At 44.7% G+C, this 18,260-nt stretch overlaps 2 protein-coding genes and 1 pseudogene across 7 annotated transcripts; 2 read left to right on the top strand and 1 right to left on the bottom strand.

Moving 5' to 3' along the window:
* Window positions 1–768: 768 nt before the first annotated feature.
* On the bottom strand, window positions 769–1,544 carry emc6 (ER membrane protein complex subunit 6). Of its 4 annotated transcripts, none has more exons than XM_029691123.1 (2): window positions 1,334–1,544; window positions 769–1,183 (listed from the first exon to the last, which is right to left on the bottom strand). In XM_029691123.1, the coding sequence occupies exon 2, from the start codon at window positions 1,145–1,147 to the stop codon at window positions 812–814; it is 336 nt and encodes a 111-aa protein (XP_029546983.1). In that variant the 5' UTR covers window positions 1,148–1,183; window positions 1,334–1,544; the 3' UTR covers window positions 769–811. The 4 variants fall into 4 exon arrangements, with proteins under 4 accessions (XP_029546983.1, XP_029546984.1, XP_029546985.1 ...); XM_029691124.1 differs by having other exon boundaries at window positions 769–1,180; XM_029691125.1 differs by having other exon boundaries at window positions 1,472–1,522.
* Window positions 1,545–1,727: 183 nt separating this feature from the next.
* Window positions 1,728–8,185, top strand: shpk (sedoheptulokinase). 3 transcript variants are annotated; one of them, XM_029691120.1, is made up of 7 exons: window positions 1,728–1,960; window positions 2,142–2,283; window positions 2,387–2,570; window positions 2,797–2,949; window positions 4,270–4,445; window positions 6,981–7,181; window positions 7,320–8,185. In XM_029691120.1, exons 1-7 carry the CDS (start codon window positions 1,826–1,828, stop codon window positions 7,712–7,714), a joined length of 1,386 nt encoding a protein of 461 aa, XP_029546980.1. In that variant the 5' UTR covers window positions 1,728–1,825; the 3' UTR covers window positions 7,715–8,185. The 3 variants fall into 3 exon arrangements, with proteins under 3 accessions (XP_029546980.1, XP_029546982.1, XP_029546981.1); XM_029691122.1 differs by having other exon boundaries at window positions 1,841–1,960; window positions 2,209–2,283; XM_029691121.1 differs by having other exon boundaries at window positions 1,891–1,971; window positions 2,209–2,283.
* Window positions 8,186–14,581: 6,396 nt separating this feature from the next.
* Window positions 14,582–17,706, top strand: LOC115148845 (transient receptor potential cation channel subfamily V member 1-like; annotated as a pseudogene).
* Window positions 17,707–18,260: the final 554 nt, after the last annotated feature.

Below are 18,260 nucleotides of genomic sequence, written 5' to 3'. Positions count from 1 at the left end.
TGGACCGTGCACGGGGGCATTGTCAAGCTGAAACAGGAAAGGGCCTTTCCCAAACTGTTGCCACAAAGTTCAAAGCACAGAATCGTTAAGATTTCCCTTCACTGGAACTAAGGGGCCTAGCACGAACCCCCAAAAACAGCTTCAGACTATTATTACTCCTCCACCAAACTTTACAGTTGGCACTATGCTTGTGTGCAGCTGCTCGGCCATGGAAACCCATTTCATGAAGCTCCCGACGAACAGTTCGTGCCGATGTTGCTTCCGGAGGCAGTCTGGAACTCTGTAGTGAGTGTGGCAACTGAGGGCAGACAATTTTTACATGCTACAGCACTCGGCGGTCCTATTCTGTGAGCTTGTGTGGCCTACCACTTCACAGCTGAGCTGTTGTTGCTCCTAGATGTTTCCACTTCACAATAAGAGCACTTACAGATGACTGGGGCAGCTCTAGCAAGGCAGAAATTTGACGAACTGACTGTTGGAAAGGACGCATCCTATGACGGTGCCACGTTTAAAGTCACTGAGCTCTTCAGTAAGGATATTCTACTGTCAATGTTTGTCTATGGAGATTCCATGGCTGTGTGCTCAGTTGTATACACCTGTCAGCAACGGTGTGGCTGAAATAGCCAAATCCACTAATTTGAAGGGGTGTCCACATACTTTTGTATATATAGTGTACTTCACATAGCTGTATAAACAGTTAATCTAACATCTTTCATCAATCACCTATATCTACAAACAGTGTGTGGGCAGTTAAACAATATTCATTTCTCTGACATTAGGGTTAAAACCAAAATCATTCTGGTCAACTATATTAGTACACATGCACCATTCCGTAGAGGAAGGTCCAGAACAGGACGTAGGTAAAAAGACCTCCAACGAGCCCTCCTGTGAAGAGCATCCTCCGAGACTTGAAGCACTTGTTCCACCTGCGACTGGCCTTGAGGATTAGAAGAAGGGAGAGGAGAAACGAGGCGAGGAAATAGAAGATAAATCCGTACAGTCCTGTGAGCCCAAGGATGCCCGCTGTTGCCCCAGACAGAGCCGACACAGACGTCCGACAGTAGTCCAGCATGGCGGCGTTGCCCCTCACAGCAACCTCGCTGATGAACTGTGGTCCCTCTCGCTTTGCTACGATGACTGAAGACATGTCTGCACTTGATTTGATTTCCAACGATGACAGCTGCTGCAAAAAAAATGCATTATTGATTACATGTTGCCTAATACATTCATGATCTTGAACAAATTGTGAGTCATTTGTCAATCTAGCCAATTTTGATACTAACGAAAGTGCTAGCTAAATTGACATCTGGACTGCAGCTAGCGGGTAACTCACCGGATGAAAAAATAATATACAGTGCTTTGTTTACTTCACAAAAACATCAAATGGACATCGTTTGTGATACGTACTATTCCTACACAATTTATTTACTAGCTGCTGGAATGTAATTACAGAAAAAAAAGCAAATTCAACCTAGCTAGCACAGCAGATGGGACCCGTCATTCTGAATCGGCCATTTTCTTGTTAAATGCATTCTGGGACATTTGTTTTTGTATCAACTGCTCGCTTTTTATGAAGTCAGTGGATGAATATGTTCATTTATCTACTTTTAATCACCCATATAATTTATTTAATTAAATTACTTTCACATTTTGTGATATTTTTAAGGCGTATTTGTTGTGACCTATGACCTTTGTAATGAACTTTGGTCTCTACGGTGTCTGTCTGAGATCAAAATAGTAGAGCACTGTTTATAAACACTGCGCTCTGGATAAAACGGACAGATATTAATTGGCTAAGGAGCCTAATACTATCCGGGGAGCAACCATGGCGAAATATGTGCTCGGCATAGACATAGGAACTACTTCAATCAAGGTCGTGTTACTTGATATTAACTCAAAAACAGTAACGGATAGCTTCTCTTTGCCAACCAAGGCATATATCGTCAGCGACGAAACGCATGTATGTGACAGGTGACAGGCACCTCTCTGAATCACCGTACATAATGAGCTTTCACTCTTTCAAGTGTACAGCCTTTTAAGCCTTTCAAACTGGTGTGCATTTTATCTCAAATTGGGCATAATCCTGTTGATTTATAGACCTCTTCTTAACTATATATTATATGATTGGTTTTCCTTTGCAGGCCAAAGAGCAGGACTCTGTACAAATCATAACGACTCTGAATGAGTGCATTGCCTCTCTGCCCATAGACAAGCTCCAGAATGTCAGTAGAATTGGGGTGTCTGGACAAATGCATGGGGTTGTATTCTGGAAAGCACAAACAGGTAAACCCATAAAGTGTGTCACCCACTATTATGTGGTATACATTTTTTATGTAGAAATCACAACACTCTTTATTCAAACAAGTCCTGTACTGTCTACCCTCAGGCTGTGATTGGTCAGGTAGAGACAGCCGTCACCTCTTCAGCCCTAGAGACACCAGTCATCTAATCACCTGGCAGGATGGGCGTTGCAACAGTGATTTCCTGTCTACTCTTCCAAACCCAGACTCACATCTCAGCATAGCCACAGGCTTTGGTTGTGCCACTATTTTCTGGTACATGAAACACAGGTACATAGGCCTATAATATCATGCCTACATGACTTGGCTGATTTTGAGGAATAGGTTTACTTCATATACAGCCAGTCGACTCCTGATAAGTACACATGTAGGATAAGTTTATGTCTATTACACCCAGTTTACACTTATCCTATGTGCTCTTATCAGGAGTTTACTCTATAGACTAATAGATTCAGAAAGCTTGTCATTCTTATTTTCACTGTGTGTTTGAATGCAGGCCGGGGTTCCTGTCTGACTTCATGGTGGCTGGAACCATCCATGACTATCTGGTGTCCATGCTGTGTGGCTTGGAGAGCTGTGTCATGACTGGCCAGAATGCAGCCAGCTGGGGCTACTTCAACACTGCCACCAACCAGTGGAACATAGACATGTGAGCACAATATCCTGGCCTTCTTCCTTTTCTAGCACCAATTCTATGCTTTTTAGTACAAAATATGTTATTACTAACATACTACATTCTGAACATAATATGAATGCATTTGTTGTGTTATGTTGTGTTGTGTGTTAGCTAACATGTACAGGTAACTGCCAAAATAGAGGAAACACCAGCATAAAGTGTCTTAATAGGGCATTGGGCCACCACGAGCCAGAACAGATTCAATGCACCTTGGCATAGATTCTAAGTGTCTGGAACTCTATTGGAGAGGACACCATTCTTCTACGACAAATCCATAATTTGCTTTTTTGTTGACGGTGGTGGAAAACCTTGTCTTAGGTGCCGCTCCAGAATCTCCCATAAGTGTTCAATTGGGTTTTTGTTTTCATGTTCATCAAACCATTCAGTGACCACTCATGCCCTGTGGATGGGGGCATTGTCATTGTATGGGGTCATAGCCATGGTAGCCAAAATAATGGCCTGCCCAGCATTTTATTTAACTAGGCAAGTCAGTTAAAAACAAATTCTTATTTACGATGACCGCCTACCCCGGCCAAACCCGGACGACGCTGGGCCAATTGTGCGCCGCCCTATGGGACTCCCAATCAAGGCCGGTTGTGATACAGCCTGGAATCGAACCAGTGTCTGTAGTGACGCCTCTAGCACTGAGATGCAGTGCCTTAGACCGCTGCGCCACTCGGGAGGCGCGGGGTCACATGACCATAAGCATGATGGGACGTTAATTGCTTAAAGGCCGAGTGCAATAAAAAACTAGATTTTTCTGTGTTTTGTATATACTTCCACACTGTGATGTTGGAAGAATACTGTGAAATTGTGAAAATTATGATAATGCCCTTTTAGTGTAAGAGCTGTTTGAAAAGACAGCCTGTGCTGGGATGGAGTTTTTGCCTGTCTGGTGACATCACTATGCGGTAAATTAGTCAATAGAACAAAAATAAGGACAGTTCTAAACCTCTCTGCCAATAGCAGCTAGTTTTCAGTTTCCCCTCCCCACTCAGACCACTCCCAAAATTCTTGCTTAAGAAATTGCTCTTGCTAAGAAGTAATTTTTGGTTTCTTTTTGACCATTTTGATTGAAAACAATCACAGGAAATGATTTATTGTTACCTAGAAATGATTTGATATTGAGATAAAAACGTCTGCATAGAGACTTTAATCAACTCAATAACCACATCTGTGTGAAAGCACCTGCTTTCAATATACTTTGTATCCCTCATTTACTCAAGTGTTTCCGTTATTTTGGCAGTTACCTGTATCTTTGTGTGTATGTGTGCGTGTGTGTGCATGCTCTAGTCTGAAGGATGCTGGCTTTCCTGTGCACCTGCTCCCTGAGTGTGTGCCGTCTGGCTGCATGGCTGGTCAGACGTGCTGTGAGTGGCATGGTGTCCCTGCCAGCACACCAGTAGGGGCAGCCCTGGGGGACTTCCAGTGTTCTGTCTACTCCAGCATGACTGACAGGACGGATGCAGGTGAAGAGGGGCAGTTTGACCTTTGAATGTCAATAGTATTGCTGAATGAGGATTGAATAGATATAAGCTATATATGGTAACAGCTCCACCTTAAACTTTCCGATAGGCTAGGTGGGAAATTCTGAATTCTGTGCTTACACCTTGTCACGTCCTGACCAGTATAAGGGTTATTTGTTATTGTAGTTTGGTCAGGACGTGGCAGAGGGTATTTGTTTTATGTGGTTCGGGGTGGTGGTTTATGTAGTAGGGCGTTTGATTTATTATTTCCGGGTTTTTGGGTAATGTTCTATGTTTGTATTTCTATGTGGTCTCTGGTCTTTTGTATTTCTATGTCTGGTTTATTGGGCTTGGACTCTCAATTGGAGGCAGGTGTTTTCTCGTTGCCTCTGATTGGGAGTCCTATATATGGGTGTGTGTTTGGTTTAGTGTTTGTGGGAGATTGTTTCTTGTTTTGCGTGTGTGAGCCTGACAAGACTGTTTTGTTGTTTGTGCGTTTCGTTTTGTTGTTTTGGTGTTCTTTTTATTTAAAATAAAATACAAGATGAGCATCCACATTCCTGCTGCGTTTTGGTCCTCCATTCCCGACGACAACTGTTACAGAATCTCCCACCACAAATGGACCAAGCAGCGGAGTAAGGAGCAAGGGGAATTCAATATGGACTGGTGGGAGAAATGGACGTGGGAGCAGATTCTGGCCGGAGAGGGTCCATGGAGGAAGTCTAGTGAGGACCGGGAACGCTACCGGGGGACACGACTGGCGTTTAAGCCCGAGAGGCAGCCCCAATAATTTTTTTGGGGGGAGGCACATGGGTAGTTTGGCTGGGCGAGGAGTGAGCCCCAGGCCAAATCCCCGTACCTTTTCTGGGCAACCAGTGAATGGACAGGTCCCATGCTTCGGGGTAATGGGTACTGTGGCGAGGCCAAGTATTTTTTGGCCGGTACGCTCAATACCAGCGCCCCGCATTTGCCAGGGGGAAGTGGGCATCCAGCCAGTAAGAGCGATGCCAGTTCTGCGCTCGAGACCGCCAGTACGCCTCTACGGTCCAGTGCGTCAGCCCTGTCCGACTCGTCTTGTTCCCGCTCCCCGCACTAGCCCTGAGGTGCGTGTTCCCAGGCTGATACCTCCAGTACCAGCACCACGCATCAGGCTTTCAGTGCGTCAGCCCAGCCTCGAGAGTTCGGCAACAGTGTGCAGTCCAGAGTATCCGGCAACAGTGTGCAGTCCAGAGTATCCGGCAACAGTGTGCAGTCCAGAGTATCCTGCAACAGTGTGCAGTCCAGAGTATCCGGCAACAGTGTGCAGTCCAGAGTATCCGGGCAACAGTGTCTAGTCCGGAACCGAGGGAGACTGCCTGTGACCCGGAACCGGGTGAGTCTGCCTGTGACCCGGAACCGGGTGAGTCTGCCTGTGACCCGGAACCGGGTGAGTCTGCCTGTGACCCGGAACCAAGGGCGTCTATCAGGGACCCGGAACCAAGGGAGTCTATTGACGATCCGGAACTAAATATAAGTAACTGTGTTTCAAATGAGTCTGCCTACAGTGTGGAGTCTGCCTGTGACCCGGAACCAAGGGCGTCTATCAGGGACCCGGAACCAAGGGAGTCTATTGACGATCCGGAACTAAATATAAGTAACTGTGTTTCAAATGAGTCTGCCTACAGTGTGGAACGGAAGAGGTCTGCCTACGATCCGGAACGAGGGGAGTCTGCCTACGGCCCGAAACTGATCAAGTCTGTCTGCATTCTGGAGGACAGTAGGCCGGAGCCTGAACCACCACCTGTATAGGTGGGTTGGGGAGGGGGGGGGGGTGTAGCACAAGTGCCGTCGGTGACGGCAGCCACCCTCCCTTCCCTCCCTTTAGTTTAGGGGGATTTTTTTATTATTTTAAATTTATTTATTTATGAGGTGCATCCGGGGTCTGCACCTTTCGGGGGGGGGGGGGGGGGGTACTGTAACGTCCTGACCAGTATAAGGGTTATTTGTTATTGTAGTTTGGTCAGGACGTGGCAGAGGGTATTTGTTTTATGTGGTTCGGGGTGGTGGTTTATTTAGTAGGGCGTTTGATTTATTATTTCCGGGTTTTTGGGTAATGTTCTATGTTTGTATTTCTATGTGGTCTCTGGTCTTTTGTATTTCTATGTCTGGTTTATTGGGGTTGGACTCTCAATTGGAGGCAGGTGTTTTCTCGTTGCCTCTGATTGGGAGTCCTATATATGGGTATGTGTTTGGTTTAGTGTTTGTGGGAGATTGTTTCTTGTTTTGCGTGTGTGAGCTTGACAAGACTGTTTTGTTGTTTGTGCGTTTCGTTTTGGTGTTCTTTTTATTTAAAATAAAATACAAGATGAGCATCCACATTCCTGCTGCGTTTTGGTCCTCCATTCCCGACGACAACCGTTACACACCTATCCATCTTTCAGATCTACTTTAGTGCCTAAATGCTAATGATAGGAACTAGGGGTTGATTAAGCATTCACTTTTGAAATTAAACTTTATCATTGATTATAATAAGGTAACCGTTTCTGTGCCTCTTTGCAGTTCTCAATATAAGCACCTCAGCCCAGCTGACCTATGCCATGCCACTTGACTTCACCCCGCCAAATATCCCTGATCCCACCTCTTCCATCTCCTACTTCCCTTACTTCGATGGCTCCTACTTGGCGGTGGCAGCATCGCTCAACGGCGGGAACGTGATGGCCACTCTTGTAGGCATGCTGAGTGGCTGGATGAACGAACTAGGTAAATTAATCCATAAACTTTCACCAACTGTCATTGACTTAGTCATAAACCCTGTACGTTTGTGTCATTTGCAGAAGGCATGTTAAGTCCATGAGAGCTACTTAGTCATTACACCTATTTCATCTTTTTACCTAATAGAGGTGGAAGTGAGCGACTCCAGCTTGTATGAGAAGCTGATCAGATGTGCTCTTGGAGTGGACAGTAGTGACCTGAGGGTTAGTCCTACCATCCTGGGGGAAAGACATGACCCGCTCAGCCTGGGCCAGGTGTCCAACATACACCCTTCCAACCTCTCCCTGGGCCACATGACCAGAGCGGTGTGCCGTGGTGTTCTGGACAATATCACCTCCATGATGCACCCTGTCTTCCTGCTGGAGGCCGGAGTGCAAAGGATAAAGGGCAGTGGGAGTGCCTTATCCCGTAACGCAGTACTCAGACAGGAAGCAGAAAGGGCGTTTCCTCTGCCTGTGGAATACGGACAGGATGTGGACTCAGCTGTGGGTGTGGCGATAGTCTTTCATGACAGAATGTGAGTTATGATTCACACAGAGGGACTATTTGTTTACTTGCATATTTGAATAATTGAATTGTATTTTTTCTGAATGGCTAACAGTGACTATTACAATCAACATCATGCTTATTTTACATTCCATTGATATCCTCAGACATGTTTATTAATGAATTCTATTGGAAACTCATTGTGCAATCTCCAATCAAAATGATGTCTCACATTTATAGTATGAACTAAAAGTTCAATTAGGTCTATAGTAAGTGGTAATTGGTCATGTATAGTTAACTACAGTAAAAAATGTTTTTACTTTATTCATGTTTGCATTAGTGCACTTGAAATTTCAACTAAAACATTGTTCTGCTACTGCTAGCTTACATATCAGTGTTATTAGTAATAATTACTTAGGTAAGATTTTAGTATTGTTAATGATTACAACTGTTTTTACTTAATGATTCAATTGTTATGTTATAAAGGATTTATTTTACATGCCAAAGTCTTGTTGATGCCTCTAACTATATATCAGTCTCTTCTCATCAGCAGAGGTTTTCTGACCACAATATTAGTCACAGGAACAGAGACTCACCAACAACAAAGCATGTTGGTAGATCTGAGAAAAGGCAGACTCTCGGGAAGCTCTGCAAAGTGGTTCTGAAAGAAAGAAGAACTGAATGTTATATGTTATATGAAAGGAGAAGTAAACCCCCTGTGATGAGACATTCAAAACGATAAGTAAGTAATGAATCATCTGATAATATGTAATTATGTAAAATTACACTGAACAAAAATATAAATGCAACATGCAACAATTTCTATTTTTGTACTGAGGTACAGTTCATATAAGAAAATCAGTCAATGGAAATACATTTATTAGGCCCTAATCTATGGATTTCAAATGACTGGGAATACAGATATGCAGCTGTTGGTCACAGATACCTTAAAAAAAGGTAGGGCCATGGATCAGAAAATCAGTCAGTATCTGGTGTGACCAACATTTACCAACATGTTGGTAGATATTGGTGGGAACTGGAACACGCTGTCGTACACGTTGATCCAGAGCATCCTCAATGGTTGACATGTCTGGTGAGTACAATATGCAGGCCATGGAAGAACTGGGACATTTTCAGCTTTGTGTACAGATCCTTGCGACATGGGACTGTGCATTATCTTGCTGAAACATGATATGATGGCAGTGGATGAATGGCACGACAATGGATCTCAGGATCTCATCATGGTGTCTTTGTGCATTACAATTGCCATCTATAAAATTAAATTGTGTTTGTTGTCCGTAGCTTATGTCTGCCCATACCCTAACCCCACCACCATCATGAGGTTCTCATCAGAAAACCTCGTCCACACGACGCCATCTGTTCGGTACAGTTGAAACGAGGATTCATCCGTGAAGAGCACACTTCTCCAGCGTGCCAGTGGCCATTGAAGGTGAGCATTTTCCCACTGAAGTCTACGCCGAACTGCAGTCAGGTCAAGACCCTGGTGAGGAGAACGAGCATACAGACGAGCTTCCCTGAGACGGTTTCTGACAGTTTGTGCAGAAATTCTTTGGTTTTTGGTCTCAGACGATCGCGCAGGTGAAGAAGCCGGATATGGAGGTCCTGGGTTGGTGTGGTTACATGTGGTCTGCGGTTGTGAGACCAGTTGGACGTACTGCCAAATTCTCTAAAACGACGTAGGAGCCGGCTTATGGTAGAGAAATTAACATTAAATTCTCTGGCAACAGTTCTGGTGGACATTCCTGCAGTCAGCATGTCAATTGCACGCTCCCTCAAAACTTGAGACATCTGTGGCACATTTTAGAGGGGCCTTTTATTGTCCGCAGCACAAAGTGCATCTGTGCAATGATCATACTGTTTAATCAGCTTCTTGATATGCAACACCTGTCAGGTGGATGGATTATTTTTTCAAAGAAGAAATGCTCATTAACTGGGATGTAAACAGAGAAATAAGCTTTTTGTGTGTATGGAAAATTTCTGGGATCTTTTATTTAAGTTCATGAAACACTTGCTTTTATGTTGCGTTTATATTTTTGGGTTCAGTGTAGATTAATCTACTTTTGTGTTATTACATTGTTATGATGTATACAAAGTATTCAAGAAGATAGATGCCTGTGCCTCTAACTAACTAGACAGTACCATTAGGTCATATAGGGACATTAGAAAACCTCTGGTCAGTTGTGCAAAATGTTGTAGGCTACTAAATGTGTGAAGTAATGAGAAGGGGATGATATTTTAGCTAAGCATTTGCAACATAATGTTGTACAACAAGGGGCAAATCAGGACACTGAAATTAACTTTTGAAGCAGAGATTGTGAAATGCCGAATTTGCTAATTTTACCTTGCCATCCAACTTTGAGGATTTACTAATAATGTTGGTCCAACACCTTATCAACTATGGATGTGGTGTTCTATGTTTTTATCAATAGGGATACAGTATGTATACATATGGTGATTATGCATAAACAAGAGCCAATGGCTAAACTGATGTCCATTTACTTTTGAATATAATGTTAACAACATACCTTTACAATAAATCTGTTATTTGTCAACTTTCATAACAATTAGCTAAGATCCTTTGTGCATCTCCTGGTCACTATCATTGCTGTCGCAGCTGTGCTACAGAGGCTGGGTCAATAACACCAAGGGTCAGCCATCTAGCCTTTTAAGTTTTCAGAGCAGAGCTCTCTCTGGTGGTAATGTACTCTTATACTCTCTGATGCTCCCTGCATGTGTGTATGAATCTCACTACTACTCACAGTTGTAGTGAGTAAGATTCACGCACCCTCTGTTTGTAGAGGTTGAATTGTCTTGTGGTTGTGGATTTAAGACCTTTATTTAATATAAAGATGATATGATGGACAGAGACATAAGAGAAAATGTGATCCAACAGACCACTCAGTGAAATGCTCTTTATACTGGCACGGAAGGAATTAATTAATTTCTGTGTAAGTACACAGTTTGTTAGATCCCAGATGGTTTCATGTCCTTGTTTGAATGATTTGATCATACGTAGGTGTTGGTGATGGCTTGCATTTGCTTTGTTTATGTGAGAAGCTTTCAGTTCTATTGCTTTAACTGACTTGTAGGAGAGTTTTTAAAACTGTAAACATTCCCTCCAGTCAACATGTTGTGCATGAGATCACTGAGAAACTACTGTGTAGGCTACCAGTAGACACCATGAAGATAACCAAATCACAATTTCTCACTGTTTGGCATTGCATGCACATTATTAATTACACGTGTCTGAAACTGCAATTCTAAAATGTATTGTTTCCATGATGATACATGATGTTATTGTCTAAAAGTCTAGTCGGTTTATAACAAGGCCTGCACAGGAGGACAATTCAAATGTACACAGTTACAGACAGACTGTATCAGAGCAGATTAAAACAAGCACAACAACTAGATTACTTAGCCTGAGTTTCAGCTATACTGCGGTTAATGTGATGTCTATTAGAATGAGAAAAACAATAATGTTTTCAAGTGAGAAACATAGTATACATTGTGGTGAGGGAGATCTCATCGTTGACAAGCTACAGTTGGTAGAAGCTGTAGTTTTGTTTTTGTGTATCTTTTTATTAGTAGGTGTCACGTCCTGACCAGTAAAAGGGGTTATTTGTCATTGTAGTTTGGTCAGGGCGTGGCAGGGGGTGTTTGTTTTGTGTGTTTCGGTGTTTTTGGTTTATGTTAGAAATAGAAAATATATATGTGTATAACTAGTTTTCTATTTCTATGTTGGTTTTTTGGCAATGAGCTCCAATTAGAGGCAGCTGGTTGTCGTTGTCTCTAATTGGAGGCCATATTTAGTTGGGTTTGTTTTCACTTGTGTTTTGTGGGTGGTTATTTTCTGTATAGCCTGGGAGCCTTATGGAACTGTTATCGTAGTTTGTTTATTTTGTTTTGAGTGTTCTTTAATAAATTAAGAAGATGAGCACTTTACCCGCTGCGCCTTGGTCCAATCCTTACGACGCCTATGACAGAACCACCCACCAAAAAAGGACCAAGCAGCGGAAGAAGGAGCAGCAGGAGAGATATTTGGAGTCATGGACGTGGGAGGAGATCCTTGATGGCAAGGGTCCATAGAGCCAGACTGGGGAGTACCAGCGCCCAAAGGAGGAACTGGAGAAAGCGAAGAGGGAACGATGGAGGTACGAGGCATTGTATCCTCCATTTCAGGAGTTGGAGAGGCAGCCCCAAATTGTTTTGGGGCTGCCCCCTGGCTAAGTCAGGGGGCAGCCCTGATCTAACTTCCCGGGCGTACAGGAGAGATCCGTGGATCAAACCGGAGCCAGTCAAGGAGTTAAGCGAGGAGTTTGACGCGAGATTCCGGAGAATGGTGCTGGCGGAAAAGGCACTACGAAGCTGGCGGACAGAGGGGCGAGAAATGCATTACAGGGTAGTGCGCACTATCTCGCCCATCCGCACGCACATTCCGGTGCGGTCGATACGGGCTCCGCAGCGTTGCCGGGCTACAGTGACCATCCAACCAGGACGGGTTGTGCAGGCCGTGCACTCCAGACCTCCAGTGCGCCTTCACAGCCCAGTACGTCCTGTTCCTGCTCCCCGCACTCGCCCTGAGGTGCGTGTTAAAAGTCTGGCGCCTCCAAAGCCAGCCCCACGCATCAGGCCTCCAGTGCGCCTGCCCAGTCCGGGGCGTCCTGTTCCTGCTCTCCGCACTCGCCCTGAGGTGCGTGTTAAAAGTCTGGCGCCTCCAAAGCTAGCCCCACGCATCAGGCCTCCAGTGCGCCTGCCCAGTCCGGGGCGTCCTGTTCCTGCTCTCCGCACTCGCCCTGAGGTGCGTGTTAATAGTCTGGCGCCTCCAAAGCCAGCCACGCATCAGGCCTCCAGTGCGCCTGCTCAGCCCGTAGCCTCCAGCGACGCTCTTCAGCCCTGAGCCTCCAGCGACGCTCCTCAGCCCTGAGCCTCCAGCGACGCTCCTCAGCCCTGAGCTTCCAGCGACGCTCCTCAGCCCTGAGCCTCCAGCGACGCTCCTCAGCCCTGGGCCTCCAGCGACGCTCCTCAGCCCTGGGCCTCCAGCGACGCTCCTCAGCCGTGGGCCTCCAGCGACGCTCCTCTGCCCTGGGCCTCCAGCGACGCTCCTCTGCCCTGGGCCTCCAGCGACGCTCCTCTGCCCTGGGCCTCCAGCGACGCTCCTCAGCCCTGGGCCTCCAGCGACGCTCCTCAGCCCTGGGCCTCCAGCGACGCTCCTCAGCCCTGGGCCTCCAGCGACGCTCCTCAGCCCTGGGCCTCCAGCGACGCTCCTCAGCCCGGGGCCCCCAGCGACGCTCCCCAGCCCGGGGCCTCCAGCGACGCTCCTCAGCCCGGGGCCTCCAGCGACGCTCCTCAGCCCGGGGCCTCCAGCGACGCTCCCCAGCCCGGAGCCTCCAGCGACGCCCCTCAGCCTGGAGCCTCCAGCGACGCCCCTCAGCCCGGAGTCTCCAGCGACGCCCCTCAGCCCGGAGTCTCCAGCGACACCCCTCAGCCCAGAGTTTTCTGAACGGGAGCTACGCCCAGAGCCACCTCCGTAGAGGATTGTGAAGGGGGGGTGTAGCACAGCGACCGTCGTTGACGGTGGCCACCCTCCCTTCCCTCCCTTTAAGTTTGGGGTTGTTTTTGTGTTTTGAGGTGCATTTGGGGTCTGCACCTTTGGGGGGGGGGGGGGGGGGGGGGGGGGGGTACTGTCATGTCCTGACCAGTAAAAGGGGTTATTTGTCATTGTAGTTTGGTCAGGGCGTGGCAGGGGGTGTTTTGTTTTGTGTGTTTCGGTGTTTTTGGTTTATGTTCTATATTTTCTATTTCTATGTGTATATCTAGTTCTCTATTTTTATGTTGGGTTTTTGGCAATGACCTCCAATTAGAGGAAGCTGGTTGTCGTTGTCTCTAATTGGAGGCCATATTTAGTTGGGTTTGTTTTCACTTGTGTTTTGTGGGTGGTTATTTTCTGTATAGCCTGGGAGCCTTATGGAACTGTTATCGTTGTTTGTTTATTTTGTTTTGAATGTTCTTTAATAAATTAAGAAGATGAGCACTTTACCCGCTGCGCCTTGGTCCAATCCTTACGACGCCTATGACAGTAGGGAGGGGTTGGTAATCACATTTTTTTTTTGTCTGAGAGGAAGCCATCTTGAGCCCTAATGGGTCCAGCAGCATTATGAGACAAGTAGATGTGGATCCGAAAAGTAGATCAAGTGACAGCAAAATGGCCACATCAATTATGCATACAGACATGATCTCATAGTGGATAAGAGTCTTTCTTCACATGCACACTGTTTAACACTGAGCGAGTGTGGTGCCATGCAAATGGACACGATGGACACATTCGTTTTACAATAATGTATCAGCAGAAGAACAATATGTTGCTCAAAAAACAAATGTGACTAATGTTGTGCATTATATGATTTGTTTTCAGAATGCTGTAGCCCCTAATAACGCAGTTATGTAGATTTGTCTCAATTATGTGGTTTAATTAATCAAGGGTATCAACCTGAAATATTTGATGAGAATGAGATGGGTCTAGATGTGCTAGGTTATAAATGGGGATGGACACTTGGTTGAATTATGGTCCTGACTTCTTTCTGTTCTTCCACATGTGATGTTCCCTTCATGGTGGGCAGAGAACAACTTTACAGTTTCACTCTGAGTCATTGTCTACCCCTTCCTCTTTTCTAAGGCATGTTGAGGGAAATAATAACAAAACAAGTTGTTTTTCTATTACAGTTGTAATGGGGAAGTACTAATAAATAACCAGCTTTGTTAGCCATCTGGGGGTGAAACATCACATATCTTAAAGCTGGTGTATTCAGAGGTCAACTCTCCTACCATGTTTCAGAGGATCTATGAACATTTTACGGCACATTTTAGATAAATGTAAGAAATTATTATTGGTCATATGTAAATTCAATGTTAAGTTATTAAAATGTGTATGACCAAACAATATTTGACCAGGTCAAAACTTAGGAAGAGAGCCAATTAGATTTGGTAAATCCTCTCAGGGGATTTATAACATACTGAACATACTGTATTTACATGAATGTGATGTGTTATCATTGTATGGTCTCTTCCAGACCATCGGTGCGAGGAGTCATTATGAGCAAGGCAATGGACCTAGAGTACCCTACCTTCTCTCTGGAGACAGTGGACAGGAAGAATGATGAGAAGACACAGAGCAGACAGGTGAAGAAGCCTGACTGCCATGGAGGAGGAACTGGAGAATGCCATACCCAAGATGAGATTCAATCTCAACTTTGACAAGTGAGACGGCACGTTCACTGAACGTAATAACACATACTGTGCTGTATGGGGACAATTGGTGTTTATAGCCTTATTGTAGTAACACTAATAACAGTTTTAACACTGTTTGAGAGGACACAACTGTCTTTCTCAGGGGGAAGGTTTTGTTCATCAGAAGCTCATTTACAATATCATTAGAATAAGGCCTTTTGTTTTAAAGCCCTTTTGGGCAAGACCATGTGTATTTTGTTTTCCAATTGAAAAAGAAATGCTTTCCCAATACTAAAGTCTAACATGTTTCTTTGTAGGAAAATAAAAGGTTTAGAGGAGAACAAAGAGGAGGGGGCAGCTGTTTGAGGCCGTGTCCACTGGGAATGTCGTGAAGCTTGAGGGTCTGGTTCAGTACTTGCATCAGTCCACGAAGAAGCTCTCCAACACTGAGTGTTAGGCACACTGTGTTTTATATTCTGTAGTATTGTATAATTTTTGCATTTTAGGGTATCATTGTACATTAGTACTTTACAGCTTCATGTCCACACCTCGGCTACACTATAGCCTTAACCCTAGCCATTACCCTAACCCTATCTTCATGTCCACATCCCAGTTCAACCCTAACCTCAACCCTAGCCCTAGAGTGGTTATAAATTGTACTTATAGCTGTAACCTTAGCCTTAACCCTATCCCTAACCCAAGTACAGTGTAAGTACAATGTAACAATGAGTTATTACAATATTTGTTACACTGTGATTACACAGTTATAAGGGCCCTGTAATGTAACGCAGGTAGCCTAGCGGTTAAGAGTGTTGGGCTAGTAACTGAAAGTTTGCTGGTTCGAATCCCTGAACTGACTAGGTGAACAATCTGCCGGAGTGCCCCTGAGTAAGACACTTAACCCTAATTGCTCCTGTAAATCGCTCTGGATAACAGCGAATGCTAAATGACAAAATAAAATGTACGTAAATGGATAATATTTTTAGTCTGTGTATTCTTTTATACTCCATTATTTCACCTTCTGCTCTCCTAGATCAATCGTATGGTAAAAACACCCTGCTGAAGGCTCTACTGAATCTGAGAGACGGCAGAAATAACGCAATTAAATTTCTCCTTGACATCTCAGAGAAGATGGGGGACATCAAATCATTTATAAATGTAGCATACACCAGCAGCTATTACAAAGGTGAACTTTCATATAACCAGAATTATCATTACTTGATGTTATTCATCTATTCTACACCATGTTTCTGACAACTCAGTTTTATGTACACAGTCCTCAACCAATGTAATATAAAAATACAGTCATGTTAGTGTATATGTAAGGCCATGCATTTTCTGACAGTCTATCCTTTCTATCTCTGTATCATTCAGGGCAAACAGCCCTTCATATTGCCATTGAGAGAAGGAGCACCTGTTCTGTTCAGCTATTGATCAAGAAAGGAGCAGAAGTCCGTGCCAAAGCCTGTGGGAAATTCTTCCAGCTCATGATCTACTCAGCTTCTACTGTAGTTTGGTGAGTGTGTCAGTATCACTGAGCCTTGAACAGTGCCCTCCTCTGGTAGGTTTGCAAAAGACTTCCCTGCTTGTCAGACCTCTAGTCATTCCTCTGAGAGAATAATGATTCCCTTGTTTATGACAGGGAATTGTATGAAAGGGTTTTGTGAAACCTTACAGAAAGTGTGTTTGCATATCCAGAAAATACAATTGTCACTGTTGTGGTGGGTAGAGTGATGGAAAATACATTAAAGTGAGGGAAAATGTGTTTCCAGGTGAGCTGACTCTGCCCCTGGCTGTGTGCACCAACCAGCCTGAGGTAGATTCCTTCCTGCTGGAGAACTCCTACCATTGGGTGGATATGAGAGAGAGGGACTCCCTGGGTAACATGGTGCTGCATGCCCTGGTGGTGGTGTCAACTGATAACACACCAGAGAACACAGACTTCATCACCTCCATGTACGACTACATCCTCACCACGGCTGCTCACCTGCACCCCAGGTGGAGGCTGGAAGACTTGGACAACAACCAGGGCCTGACGCCTATAAAACTGGCAAGATCGGGGTAAGGAAGGAGTCTGATATGGAGTAATGTTGTATGGTTGTTCGAACCACTACTGTATGTAGACCTACTGGAGAACAGATCAACAGTTTGTTGTTTACAAATTAAGCCATCTGATCTTTAATGTAATATTTTGTTCATGCTAGACATCAGAAGAAAATCCATTGTTCCTCCATATGTGTTTATGATAATGTGCTACATTCTTCCATTACAGTGTTGGCCAATTGTTGTATTCTTCCTCTAGCTGTTTGAGAACATGATGCATCGTTAGTTCCATGAGAGGGAGACCAGACACCTGTCCTGTAAATTCACTGAGTGGGTGTACAGACCTGTCCATTCCTCCCTGGACGATTTGGCCTCACTGTGACTCCTAGGAGAAGAACTCTGTCCTGGACATTGTCTACAGCGTTAATATAATAAGGATCAAATCATAAGCTCCATTTGGTGCTATAATGCATCCGTTGTCCTGATCTTGTTCACATGAATCTACACTGTGTCTGCATTTTGACCAGACTTCCTGATCCCTCCCTGTATTCAAATTATTTCAGAAATATTCTTGCAAAATAATATGTATTTATTTAAAGACACATATTGATGGCCTGAGGCAATGGTGCCTCCTGTCAATGTTTTAAGAGGGCTGGATAATGATTATTTAAATGGTTTCACTGTTCAGCTCCGTCTACACACAATGTGTGCCTGACTACCTTCAGAGGTGGTCAGGAAGATCAGATCACAATGCATCTTTTAATCGTCTAAACCTGTCTAGAAAGGTGGGCCCAATCAGAATGTGGACAAGATTAAGGACTTATGTTAGCACCACGTTTAAATGGGTCTCTAAATGCCATCTCCCGTCGTTGTGCCCTTGAGAAAGGCACTCAACCCTTATCTGCTCCAGGGGTGCTGCGTGGTGGTTGACCCTGTGCACCTGTGCTCCAACCTCTCTGTGGGTGTGTCTCGGGGGTACGTGTACTGTAAGAAAATGCATTTCAAGAGAAAGAGAGACCAAAAGTAAGATCTACTTGCATCAAAGTGTGATTCTACCCACTGGGCACAGATGTCAATTCAACGTCTATTCCACATTGGTTCAAATTAATTTAATTGAAAAGATGCGGAAACAACGTTGATTCAACCAATGTGTGCCCAGTGGCCCAGTGGGTAGTAGTAGTAGCATTTTATTTTAGAATCGCCAACCAGACTGAGCCTCTGAACTGGAGGAGTGGGACAAGTTCGCTGCTCAGATGTTTTTCTTAGCCGCCTACAAGAGGAAGAAGGGAACGG

The sequence above is a fragment of the Salmo trutta genome, chromosome 15, assembly GCF_901001165.1.
Source record: "Salmo trutta chromosome 15, fSalTru1.1, whole genome shotgun sequence".
In the NCBI taxonomy this organism is placed as follows: domain Eukaryota; kingdom Metazoa; phylum Chordata; class Actinopteri; order Salmoniformes; family Salmonidae; genus Salmo; species Salmo trutta.
Note: the sequence above shows the minus strand (reverse complement) of the source record. Positions and strands in the feature narration are given on the sequence as shown.